A 14,018-nucleotide genomic window follows, 5' to 3' on the forward strand; every position below is an offset into this window, starting at 1 on the left:
TAAGACCTTTTTTTCCTTCCTTTTTGAAGCATGGAAAACAAATCTTTTATGTTGCTCTGGTCAGAAATAAAATTTTATCTTCAACTCTGTTTGCTTGTCTTTTCTTTAGTTATGACACAATGTGGTATCATGTATTCAATGAGAATTTTTACCTTGAATTGTCACTCAACTGTGAAATTGAGTACTTGGAATATTTAAATATTTTTGAAAAGCAAACATCTTGAGTTGGCTTTTAAAAAACTGATACATTTATAAAATGCAACCAGGGCAACATATATGAAAGTTGGTCAGACACAGGGTACAGCAATATTGGGCTTCCCGGGTGGCTCAATGGTAAAGAATCCACCTGCCTATGCAGGAACCACAGGAGCTGTGGGTTCTATCCCTGGGTTGGGGAGACCTCCTGGAGAAGGAAATGGCTACCCACTCCAGTGTTCTTGCCTAGAAAATTCCATGGACAGAGGAGTCTGGTGGGCTAGTCCATGGGGTCAAGAAGAGTTGGACATGACAGCCATTGAGCACGCAGCAATGTTAAAGCATAGAAATGACATGAAACAGGGTATAAAACTGGAGAAGCGAGAGCCAGCTCAGGATAAGCTTTGAGCACCACACTGAGAATCAGGCCGCCTTGTTATAATGAATCAATGTATCTATAGTCAGTTCTGCTGTGATTCTTACTTTAAGATGAAAATTTATCCCTGCATGATTGATACATTAGAAGCAGTCTAAGCATAACTTGGGCTTCCCTGGTGGCTCAGCGGTAAACGTCCCCCAGCAGTGCGGGAGTTGCAGGAGACTCTGGGTTGCTCCCTGGGTTGGGACAATCCCCTGAAGAGGGCATGGCACCCCCTCTAGTATTTTCACCGGGAGAATCCCGTGGACAGAGGAGCCTGGAGGGCTGCAGTCCATTGGGTCCAAAGAGACATGGCTAAAGCGACTTAGCACACCTGCACACAAGTATAACTTACTTATAATTTCATCTCTGAGAGTGGGTCAGGGAGTGACTACGTATGGCTTTGTTTGCTGCCTCAAGCTAGAATAGTTTTTACATTTTGTGTTAACTATTTAGTGTGTGTAAACCCAGCTATTTATTAAGCTCCTGCCTCTTTATTTGCGGCGGGGGTGGGGGGGGTGCCGCTGTTTCCCATCACCCTGAGGTTCTGTGTACTTCTGCATGGCATGAGGGTTTTCAGGAGTACGGGTATACTACGTTACAACAGAACAATGATGTACTTTGAAGGATCAGTGACACTCCATGAGTCCAAGTTATGAGAGAGAAGAGCCCAGGCAGAGATCAGGGCTACACTGAGCTCATGTGGCACCAAAGGGGCAGTTCAGTGTTAAGGTGATGTCTTTCAAAGGAGAGTAAGGCAGTGGTTTAGATGATCTTACCACCACTGAAAAAGGAACAAAGGACAAATATAGTAGCACCTGCTAGCTCGTTCTTAGGGACCAGCTGATGGAGAACAGAAAGCAAGTGTTTTGTGACTTGACTTCTTAGGCACAGAGTGTATTTTGTTTACCTGAAATAATGTTCAAAAGTGATTCCATTACTTTAGGAGGCTACTCCTTGATTAAATGGCGCTTGGGCCGTTTCAAAACAGCCTTAAATACAAGACCACCAACCACCAGTACCTTAGAATTGTTTAATTCCATTTTTAAATGGAAATGAAGTACTATTGAAAACTGCAGCTTTCTTTCCTATTCCTAACAGTGCAGAGAGGGCCTGCTGTATCCCTGGGCTACATATCTGTGGACTCAGCCAGACTTGGATTGAAAATAGGAAAGGGAATTTCTTGGTGGCCCAGTGCTTAAGATGGTGCTTCTACTGCAGGGGGCACAGGTTCAATCCCTGGTCAGGAGACTAAGGTCCCACAAGCCACACCATATGGCGAAAAAAAAGGAAAATAGTTGGGAAAAGAAGATGCTGAGAAGTTCCAAAAAGCAGTACTTGAGTTTGCGTGTACAAGCAACTAAGTTACATAGTATCTACATTGTATTAAGCATTATCAATAATAGTAGAGATGATTTGAAGTATATGACAGGATGTGCATAGGTTATATACAAATATTATTACACCAATCTGTGTAAGGGATTTGAGCATGCTTGGATTTTGATATACATGATGCCCACAGATAAGGACGACTGTTTCCCTGTGAAGTCAGTGTTAACTGGGAAAGCCTGTGTTCTTCAGTGTTTCCTTAACAGAAATTATATTCAGAGAAATTTAAATGGCACAGAAGCAGACATAATTCAATTTTGTCTTAAATTTTTTTGTGTTCCTAAAACTGCAGATTGTACACATTTGAAATTAGAGTTTTTTATTGGCATTTTCAATATTGACTTCAGTTCTTCTGAAATAACTTTCTTTCCATGAAACAGATTGAACACCCTGTAACTATTTAAAACCATGAGTTTCCCTTAAAGATTACTTAAACATACAAGGCAAGATCAGAGTTAGGATGATGCAGGATTCAAAATTTTCTGACCGACTTTCAAAATGTTTAAAAGTTTAAACTGTGGTGGTTTGTTAAACTCAATCAAAGCTGACTCTCATGGGACACATTACCTACTGGAGTGGGGCCTGGACACTCCTTAACGGATGTGAGCTGCAGTATCTTTACCTGTAACAGTCAAGCTTTTCCACAAATGGCACACAGGCCACCTAGCTTTTGCTCCAGAAGCAGTCTGGGTCTGAGCTAAACAGACTGGCCTGGGCACTGTGTGACTGCTCCCAGCTCGAGGGCATTCTAGGCCCTAGTGGGGCTTGCGCTGTCTCCTGCTGCTTTCTCTGCCTTCAGTATCTGGATACTGAGAAAGATCTAGGGTCAAAACTCGGCTGAACATGCAGTCGTCGTGCTGAAACAGAGAAAAGACAGTTAAAAGTCAGTTTCAGTAGAAAGTAAGTGCTATTAAAGGTAAAGAGCTATTAGTGAGTCTGGATTTGCATTTTAAAGGAACCTCCTTATAGCCTTCCGAGAAGGTGTTACTTCTACACTTCCATCAGCTTTATGTTTTGTTTTTGGTAAGGGTGCCAGATTTTGGGTGAACTCTGGGAGTTGGTGATGGACAGGGAGGCCTGGCGTGCTGCAATTCATGGGGCTGCAGAGAGTTGGACACAACTGAGCGACCGAACTGAACTGAAGGCACCAGAATGTGCCACCCAGAAATATGCCTCTTTTGCATGTGGACTGCTATGAGCTAGAGGCTACTGAGAACCAGCAGGTACAGGAGAAGCTCTAAAAGCTGAGCACAAGTTTCCCTTTTGTAAAGGAAATTTACATCTTTGTAAAAGGTGACATACTTTCCACTTTGAACTCTTCCTCAGTGGAGAAGGCACTCGAATCAGCAAAGCAAATCTGACTGAACAGTCCTTGTTTACTGTGCTTTCTCAGCTCACTGTCCCATTGCTTGCCTTCCCTTCCCAGAAGCCCCAAGGCCCTTTTGCTTATTTTAGCCTAGGGTTGGCTTACAAGTCCAAGTTCTTGCCTCCTCTGAGTTACTCACTGCTAGGTGTGCCCACGTGTACGCACGATGCACATTAATGACCTGTCTGGTGTGGCTGACAGGGCCCAGCTGAGACCTAGGCTCACCCCTGAAGAGTTCACCCCTCCCCTACACTGGCAGTGAGAACTTTCAGTTCTCTTCCAGTGACCCCCTGACATTATCTAGGCACAGGAAGGGAAATTTATTTTTAATCTTAGCTTTTTTTTTTTTTCAGTTTTTTTAAAAATTAATTTTTATTGGAGTACAGTTGCTTTAATTTTTATCTTAAAGGAAAACTCAGGAAGTAAAACCTAATTGTCCAAGAACTGAATGATCTGAATGAGTTGCTCTGCTCCATTAGCTCAGCTAAGGACTTCCAATGGCTTAAGAAACTGAATTACAGAAATTACTATACAACTTGGAACTCTGTCAAATTCTTTGTTTTTTCTTTTAGTAGCTTTGGAGGATAAATGGTTCCTTGTTAGTTCTACAACAGTGCGTTTGTTGTTGCTAAAACATTCAAACATAAAAATATGGAAGATAATATCAACAGTTTGTGTAAGTTAATGTGTACTATTGTTTTAAAAACAAAATTATACTTATGTTGTACAGTTTTCTATTTGCTTTTTCACTTAAAATACAACTTAAATTTCTCTGTACTGCCATAGAAAAATATCTAAGTAGTTACTATGAAGTCTCATTTGACTAAAAAATATTTAGGCCTATATTAATAAACTGCAGAAATCAAACAGTATACTAGGAACTTGTGGTGTCAGGACACACTATAAGGTGACTTTATCTGTTTTATCTTTACCTCTGGATAGATGCCTATCAGTGCATCAGCTTTGGAATAGAACTCCTCTTTGAGGGAAATGATTATCATCTGAAACTGTTCCTGAGTTTGCTCTTTAATATAACTTGACACCTGGGAGGAAACAGAAAGCATATGTTTCATCAGTAAGCAAAGGCCTCCTTTTTGGGGGCTTTGAGGACAGATTCTGCAGGTCTCAATCTGCCCATTTTAGATGACGAGGCACTTACTTCTCTTTCTGTAAACTCAATAAATCCACTATAGAAATGGAAACAGTCAGACTGTAAAATAAGAGGTTAGTAAAAAAAATATATAAGGCTCATTAAATCTATGATTGAAAACTTGGAAGAATATTTTTAAGAATAAAACTCTTAACTTGAGATACCATGATGTGAATAGGCAATCAATCTTGACAATAAAACTACCACTCAGATATTTCTAGGGTAAAGGGTGGTATTTAAACTTCCAACTTCCTATCTTGCCATCAAAGCCTTAAGATGAGAAAAATATGACAATTATATATATATTCATAATCCATAATCAACTCATTTGGTTAGAGGGAAACTCAAAGACTTAATTCCAAGGAATGAGAATAAGAACAAGACAGACTGCAAAGAAATGGGTCTTGGTGGACAGACTACTCAGAACTTGGGAAATTATGAAGAACAATTTGGACTCAAACTACAGTTTTAACGGTTACTTGCCAACACCCTGGATTTCTCTGCAAGCTTACAGTATGTCTTCTCCTGACTGCACTCAAGAAATGAAGGACGTATTTTGGAAGCAGGAATGGCAGCTTCAGTAGAGGAAATGAGTCAGCAGTTGAGGTGAATGATGAGAGGGAGAAAATGCTTCAGGCTAAGAGGCTGAATTCATGGAAGGAACTCCCCCATTAGAAGCAATGGTAGCCGCTGTGAGACAGGTCTTTAAAAAGTCTTAGGGTGTTGACAGAATGGAAGAGGAGACAGGACGCAAAAATGCAAGGCATGCATTTTGCTAGGAGTCACGTGTGATAAGGGTTGGGTACCCTGACCACAAGTTGGAGTGGAAGCTCCTTCACAGTTGCTCATATTACATCATGCTCATACTCAATTCAGCAGTGGGGTGCCGGGAATGTAAATCTCAAAGGGAAACTGGAAATTAAGAGGTTTTTAGTACATAGGATAGGTGCCAATAGAAAAGAGTACTAAATAAGACCTAGTTCTTTAAGATTCCACTAATACAAACATCTAAATTTTGCTAGAAGATATGGATACCTTGGGCTTCCCTGGTGGCTCAGACGGTAAAGCGTCTGCCTGCGATGTGGCAGACCCGGGTTCGATTCCTGGGTCGGGAAGATCCCCTGGAGAAGGAAATGGCAATCCACTCCAGCAGTCTTGCCTGGAAAATCCCATGGATGGAGGAGCCTGGTAGGCTACAGTCCATGGGGTCGCAAAGAGTCGGACACGACTGAGCGACTTCATTTTCACGTGGATACCTTGGGCTTCCCTGGTGACTTAGCAGTAAAAAAATCTGCCTGCTAGTGCAGGAGATGTGGGTTTGATCCCTGGTTCAGGAAGATCCTGGAGAAGGAAATGGCAACCTATTCCAGTATTCTTGTTTGGAAAATCCCAAGAACAGAGGAGCCTGGTAGGCTATAGTCCATGGGGTCACAAAAGAGTCAGACACAACTGACTAAACAACAATGGAGTACACTTCAGTTCCCCTTCAAAGAGAAGGGGAATGTCTGAAGTCCACAGTGATAGAGCCACCCCCCGCCCCCCACACAAAGGATAGGGGATACAAAGTGCTAAAATTAACCTCCTGAGGGGAAATTCTCCCAAATGAGTCAGGCCTCGGAGTCCAAGCAGCTGATGCAGACTGGCTGGCATTCCAGAGAGATGAATCAAGACTCTCTCTATTCCTGTTTCCTTTTCCCAGCCATCCCGACATCTCCAGCAGGTCACAGAACGTGGCTCTGGCCTGTTCTCTACAAGGTTCAGGGGGCTCTGGATTTAGCCCCTAGCTTCTGTGGGTGTGGCCCCCATGTGCTGTTCTTATGTATGCAGTGACATGTTCACACAGCAAGGCCCTAGAGAGAGCTGGGTTAGATGAATACAGCCTGGAAATGCTGGGTTAGATGAATACAGCCTGGAAATGCTGGAAGATGACACTGCTCCCACCAGAAATTACCCTGGGCTGCAGCTCCTGGAAAGTCCCTGCGTCTTCCAGGATCACACAAGAGGCTCAACAGAGAAAGAGAAAGGGAGGTCAACTGCAGAGACTCAGGGTGGTGCCCAAGACTCAATACACCTCTCAGGGTTGGACTCAGTAACCAAGTTTGTAAGACTAAAGTATAACCCAGAATGCCAACCTAACAAATTACTAGAGACCTTCTCTGTAAGCATGACCAGAGCTGTTGCTGCTGCTGCTCTTAAGTCACTTCAGTCCTGTCTGACTCTGTGCGACCCTGTGGACGGCAGCCCACGAGGCTCCTCTGTCCCTGGGATTTTCCAGGCAAGAATACTGGAGTGGGTTGCCATTTCCTTCTCCAACGACCAGGGCAGCCTCCTTATAAACAGCTATAATTGCTAAGTCCAGTCACTTCTGGAAGGCTGATGAACCTAGAATCAAGACCAGGAGTTTAATTCGTCTCCTTCCAGAAATGGACGGCTCTGGCAATAGGACCACGGCCCAGGATCTCTGCAGGATGGGGCCGCCCCAGCCTGGGCAGTGATGGGGCTGCCAGCGTTTGCCTCCATCCTGTGGTCACCCTTCCAGTCAAGTCCGAAATTTACAGTCAAGATGGCTGAGATGTCTGAGAGTCTGTCACAGGCGGATCTTTAAGGCTGATTTTCAGTTGTGTCCTTAGTTCCCTCGTGGTCTCAAATACTGAAAACAGGATTATGTGCAAATGCACTAACTGACTGGAGACATTTTAATAAATGAAGGGGAGCAAAATTTTGAACTTTAATTCCTTTGGAATTTTATTTAGATATGTTATTTTGGACTTTATTAAACGGCACCCCACTCCAGTACTCTTGCCTGGAAAATCCCATGGACGGCGGAGCCTGGTAGGCTGCAGTCCACGGGGTCGCTGGGAGTCGGACACGACTGAGCAACTTCACTTTCACTTTTCACTTTCATGCGCTGGCGAAGGAAATGGCAACCCACTCCAGTGTTCTTGCCTGGAGAGTCCCAGGGACGGGGGAGCCTGGTGGGCTGCCGTCTGTGGGGTCACACAGAGTCGGACTCGACTGAAGCGACTTAGCAGCAGTAAACAACTAATTTGGTCCTATCTGCCATGTGGTCTACTTTTAAGGACCCTCTAGGTCCCAATACCTAGATTTGGGGAAAAGGAAGTCACTCAGCAGCAGTGCTGTGGGTCCAGCACAGTGACCCTTACTTGAGTCCCCTAAACCCTGAGTGAAAACTACTGCCCTGAAGCATCTTATTTTTAGATTCTTAACTTAGATTTTGCTTTTATACAGCAACTATCAAACTATGTTTGTTCAGGGTAAATTGCCTTCTGACTGCATCCTGACTCTTGAATTGTAAACACTGTACTGGAAGTTAAATCAGAAAGGAACTTACTTTGCCAATGTTAGTATTGTCCAGGGCTGCATCTACTTCATCTAAAACAAAGAATGGAGCAGGCCGAAAACTGGAAAAAAATTACAATCACGTCAGTTACAACTTTGTTTTGCGAGACTTGGAGGACAGGACTAAGAACATTCAGAATAAATAAAACGTGTCCTTTCGTATGCCTTTGTCTAGGTCACCAATGGCCTCTATGTCGATAAATACAACGCTCAGTTCCCAGTCCACATCCCTTCAAAGGAAGGTGGATGAACCAGGGCGGTCCTCCCCAACTTCCTCTGATGTCCAGGACACCATGGTCCACTCCCTGCCCCACCCACTGCTCCAGGCCCCAGTCCCTTCTGCCAACTCCACAATCTCTTAACTTCTTGACACTGCGGTGCCTTTGTGGCTCAGTGATCAGAGCACTCTTCTATCTAACTAGCTTCTTTGATGATTTCATCTGCTCTCGATGTTTTAAGTATCATTCATAGATGGAATGCTCTCACACTTATACTGACGGTTGTGACTTCTCAAACCCTTGCCTCACTGGTCCAGTGGCTTACTCAGCTCCACGTGGGTGTCTGCTCAAACTCAAGCAAAATCAAAGTTTTCACCTACCCTCAAACCCACCCCTCCTGTGCTCCTCTCCAGTTCAGTTAATGGCAGCTCTTATCCCTCTAAGTTGATTAGGCTCCCTCCTACCCCACACTGTGTCTGCTCCCACGCTGGTCCGAACCGCCACCATCTTCCGCCCTGATTGCTACCATAGCTCCCTAACCCTGCGGCTGCTGCTGCTGCAGACAGTCTGTTCTCTACAGGCACCAGGCTCACTCTGGCCTCAGCGCTTTCCTTTGCACTCATTTCTTATGTCTAGAATATTTTTCCCTTAGAACTCTCCTCTAGAACACCCCACCCATGTGACTTGACCCCTTAATTTCTTCAAATCTTTGCTCAAATATTACCCTTTCAAAAAGCCCTTCCCAGAAGACTTTTTTAATATTGCAAACCCTTCCCTGTTACTATTGCCATTGCCTCCTTTGTCTCTACAGCATCTGTCATTTTCTAATGGTCTCTGTATTAGAGAATTAGTTTCCTAATATGCCTTATTTATCATCTGTCTTCCCCAACTAAAATTAAGTCTCTCTGAGGCAGGGTATTTGTTTTCTTCACTGCGGTGTCTCCTATGCCCATTAACACCACTCGACACAGTAAATGTTTAACAAATATCTGCTGAATAAATGGATGGGGGTGACACCCAGGAACAGTGTTCTGCTAAGATTCATTCCACACAGGCTCCTGTTTGAGTCCCTGCCTCCTCCGTCTCTCAAAGTCTTCCTGCATTAGTGGCATCTTCTTTCACTTTCCTATCATCACCAATTCTTTTTCCTTCTTGAGACCAGTAACAAACGGCTGTAAAACTTGTGTTGATCTTTATGATCATGAAAATAGAGAGGCTCTATTATCCATACCATAGTTCTTCATCTAGTGCTTTGAACGTTGAAAAGTTAATTGCTTTAATTTTTGCTAACATCTTTCCTGTGATTTATTTTACAAACACAAATGTCACCATCATCAGTGGAAATGAGGAGGTTAAACTTTTTTTTTTTCAGAAGAAATACTTTGTCTAACATTCCTTACTAAATAGCAGATCTCTGAATGTGGACTAGGAAAATAACATAAAAGTTAGCTGTTTTTATTTTGTTTGGATTTGTTGTTGGAATTGTTTTTTTGCAATCTTGAATTCAAATCTGGCCATTTGGTACCCCCTTTTCTCCTTTCTTTTCGATTAAGCTGGACATTGGTAACTTTTGATAATAACAAATTGAATAAAAATCTGTCAAAGACTGAATTCTCTCTTAAATTTGCTGTCTAAATTATTACAGGCCTATACCATAACCTGAATTGTCTGGCTGAAAACAATAGTTTTGTATGACATACGTTGCATAAAGACAAGTAATTAGTAGACCGTCTGTAGGAAGGGCCATTTGGTCTCTGCCCTGATGCACAGTCAGAGGGCTCACTGTGACCGTACCTGTGCACAGCGAACAGGAGTGCCAGTGCTGCCACGCACTTCTCTCCCCCGGACAAGTTATCCATCGGCATGAACCGTTTGCCTGGGGCCACACAGTTATAGCTAATTCCCTCCAAGTAAGGCTCTTCTGGGTTCTCTGGGCTAAGAAATGCCTGAAATACATGTTATTTATTTAGCAGTATCAAAAAAGCTATTAGTAAAGTTCAACTTGGAACTGCAAAATACTATTGGTTATATTTTTGTCCATTTGATGGAAAAATATACCAATACTTGTAAATAATGTATTCAGCTCTACTTGTAATCAGAGATAACAAGGTTCACTGGATAGGTAGTACAGGGAAAACATTCTAACACACATAAAAGATAAGATCTTCCCATCGGTCTTCTGTTCATAGTTCAGAAGCATATGCTGCAGTCTTACTAAAACAGCCTTCATTCAATTCTTCCACTGGTCCTTTCATCAAATCTTTACTGAACACCTATTATGGGTCAGGTTCTAAAGGAACAGAGAAGAATCCTGCCCTCAAGGAGTTAAGAGGTTTCTTGTAGTCTTACTTTATAAAAAATAAGTTAATTTTTGGATTAAGATCTTAAGACCAGAAACTATAAAACTCCTAGAGGAAAACATAGGCAAAACACTCTCTGACATAAATCACAGCAGGATCCTCTATGACCCACCTCCCAGAGTAATGGAAATAAAAGCAAAAATAAACAAATGGGATCAAATTAAACTTAAAAGCTTTTGCACAATGAAGGAAACTATAAGCAAGGTGAAAAGACAGCCTTCAGAATGGGAGAAAAGAATAGCAAACGATGCAACTGACAAAGAATTAATCTCAAAAATATATAAACAGCTCATGCAGCTCAATATCAGAAAAATAAACAACCCAATCAAAAAATGGGCCAAAGAACTAAACAGACATTTCTCCAAAGAAGACATACAGATGGCTAACAAACACATGAAAAGATGCTCAACATCACTCATTATCAGAGAAATGCAAATCAAAACCACAATGAGGTTACCATCTCACACCGGTCAGAATGGCTGCTATCAAAAAGTCTACAAACAATAAATGCTGGAGAGGGTGTGGAGAAAAGGCAACCCTCTTACACTGTTGGTGGGAATGCAAACTAGTACAGCCACTATGGAGAACAGTGTGGAGATTCCTTAGAAAACTGGAAATAGAACTACCATACAACCCAGCAATCCTACTGCTGGGCATACACACCATGGAAACCAGAATTGAAAGAGACAAGTGTGCCCCAATGTTCATCGCAGCACTGTTTATAATAGCCAGGACATGGAAGCAACCTAGATGTCCAGCAGCAGACGAATGGGTAAGAAAGCTGTGGTACATATCCACAATTATTACTCAGCTATTAAAAGGAACACATATGAATAAATTCTAATGAGGTGGATGAAACTGGAGCCTATTATATAGAGTGAAGTAAGTCAGAAAGAAAAACACCAATACAGTATGAAAGTGAAAGTGAAGTCACTCAGTTGTGTCAGACTCTTTGCGACCCCATGGACTGTAGCCTACCAGGCTCCTCCATCCATGGGATTTTCCAGGCAAGAGTGCTGGACTGGGTTGCCATTTCCTTCTCCAGAGTATCTTTCCAACCCAGGGATCAAACCGAGGTCTCCCACATTGTAAGCAAGATGCTTTACCATCTGAGCCACCAGGGAAGTCATGCATATATATTAAATTTTGAACGATGGTATCGATGACCCTATATGTGAGATAGCAAAAGATGCATAGATACAAAGAATAGACTCGGACTCTGTGGGAGAAGGCGAGGGTGGGATGATCTTAGAGGACAGCATTAAAACATGTATGTTACCATATGTGAAATGATCACTAGTCCAAGTTTGAGGCATGAAACAGGGCACTCAAAGCTGGTGCACTGGGACAACCCTGAGGGATGGGATGGGGAGGGAGGTCGGAGGGGCGTTCAGGATGGGGGACACATGTACACCCATGCCTGATTCACGTCAATGTATGGCAAAAACCACTACAATATTGTAAAGTGATTAGCCTCCAGTTAAAATTAAATTTATTAAAAACACCACCACCACCACAACAAAGTTATTCTTGGTTGAAATTCTAAGTATGTGATTCAAGATTACGTCAGTCATAAAAGAATACCGAGAGAAAGAGGGAAACTCAAATATATATGACCTGGTCTACGTCTTTTGTCCATGTCCAACTGCACAGTATTTGCTGTGGATACTGATCACGGAATGGAAAGACCGATACGACAAGGGGTGTGTCTAGACTTGAACCCTGCCTCTAGTTCCTTCCCTCTCCACAGACCCCACATCAACCTCTTTCCCCTACATTACCCTAACTCTACTGCAGAGACCACTAACAGCTCTACAAAGTCAAATTAGTACAGATCACAGAATTCCAGACTGAAACAGAACTTGGAAACCAGATGATCTAACCCACTCATTGTGCAGATAAAGAAGCAGGACCAGAGATTTTGACTTGCCAGGCTGACTAGACCTAGAACACAGGTCACGGTGATAACCAATTTTCATGAGCTGACTTTACCCAGTTAAGTGGGTCGCTCAAGAGAGCGTGATGGTGATTTACCACCATTAAAGAAAAACAACACAAATAACACAAAGTTCCTACTCATATTTGAGTGTGAGAAATACATACTTGGGCACTGTTGTTTCTGCAGAGCTTCTTGTAGATTTGATCGATTGAGATTGAGACGTGCTCAAAACACTGGTTGAAAAGATCGTATCTCCTTTTTTTCACCTGTTCAAACTCTTGCCTACATATTCTGGCTTCCTTTCTGCTGGCCTCAAAAGCTAAGAGAGAATCAGTGTTCTTTATTTTGGAGATCACCAAGGGCTTTTCTTATTTCAACTTTAAAGCATAAAACAATTTTTAAGCTAGATTTTGAGTTTGGCCATCTTGAATTAAGTCTACCTTCAAAACATCTCAGCTATTATTAAGTCCAAGAAAATGACTATTAAAATTGATGACCCCTTTTCTGGGTAGGGCTCATTTTTAAGCAATAATAACAAATTACAGCAGAGTATCCAATATGCCTCTTGTGCTGCTATGAAGACACTGTTCAAAAATAACCAATACCCCTGTTTTTAAATTAAAGCAAAACTCTTTTCAAAAAGGAAGAAATTAATAATTCAGCATTAAAAGTACATTACTATAAGATAACAGAAGAAAAAAAATATATATATAATCAAAACAAAGGTACAGTTCAGGGGGGATTATTGGTAAATGTTACAGAAATCAAAAACCCTAATACCAACAAATATGATCTTGCTACCAACTAAAGGTTAACTTCACCGTCTATGGACTCCTGAAACTTGTCTCTGACAGTCTTCAGGTTCTCCATGGCTCTTAGGTTTGGGGCTGCTGTCTTCAACAGGATATCTTCTTGGGATGCTACTTGTTGTAGCAGGAGTCTAAGCTGGGCCTCAATTTCTTTATCAGATTGGAGAGCCTGTTATTGGCAAAGAACAGCAATGATTAGCATGCCACTTAGACTCCAAGTGCTGAGGTGAGTAGGCACAGGGCCCTTGAGGGTATGGCCCGTTTCCCTCGCTCTGCATCCAGCCCTGCCGGCCCTGGCAGCCCTCTCTGAGCCTCCAGCGCGGTCTGGGGCGCTACTGTGGCTTCCTGGGTTGGCTGTGCCCTTTCATAGCTCAGGCATCATGGATGCTGCCCTCTTGGAACATGCTTCACCTTTGTATTTCTCAATCTGGCTAAAAAAAGTAAACAATTCATGTAATCGCTTCTTTTTAAAATTTTTTTAATTGGAGGATAATTGCTTTATAATACTGTGCTGGTTTCTGCCATAAATCAACATGAGTCAGCCACAGGTATTCATATGTGCCCTCTCTCTTGAACCCTCCCTCCCATCTCACTCCCCATCCCACCCCTCTAGCCTGTCACAGAGCACAGCGTCACAAAGCAAATTCTCATCAGCTAACTGTTTTACATATGGTAATATGTATGTTTCCATGCTACTCTCTTGTCACCCCACCTTCTCCATCCCTCACTGTGTCGACAAGCCTTTTCTCTATGTCTGCGTCTCCACTGCTGCCCTCCAAATAGATTCATCAGTAGCATGTTTGCAGATTTCATA

General features: G+C 42.5%; 1 protein-coding gene across 1 annotated transcript in view; it reads right to left on the reverse strand.

Moving 5' to 3' along the window:
- Window positions 1-2,757: 2,757 nt before the first annotated feature.
- SMC1B (structural maintenance of chromosomes 1B) overlaps window positions 2,758-14,018 on the reverse strand; it is an 83,338-nt gene continuing 72,077 nt past the window's right edge. Inside the window, exons 20-25 of the mRNA XM_052639831.1 lie at window positions 13,217-13,373; window positions 12,560-12,714; window positions 9,891-10,042; window positions 7,871-7,940; window positions 4,301-4,411; window positions 2,758-2,859 (exon numbers count right to left, since the gene is read on the reverse strand). Of these exons, the coding sequence (XP_052495791.1) occupies window positions 2,758-2,859; window positions 4,301-4,411; window positions 7,871-7,940; window positions 9,891-10,042; window positions 12,560-12,714; window positions 13,217-13,373 (747 nt within the window). The remainder of the gene's footprint in view (window positions 2,860-4,300; window positions 4,412-7,870; window positions 7,941-9,890; window positions 10,043-12,559; window positions 12,715-13,216; window positions 13,374-14,018) is intronic.

This window comes from Budorcas taxicolor, chromosome 5 (genome assembly GCF_023091745.1).
Source record: "Budorcas taxicolor isolate Tak-1 chromosome 5, Takin1.1, whole genome shotgun sequence".
NCBI lineage: Eukaryota > Metazoa > Chordata > Mammalia > Artiodactyla > Bovidae > Budorcas > Budorcas taxicolor.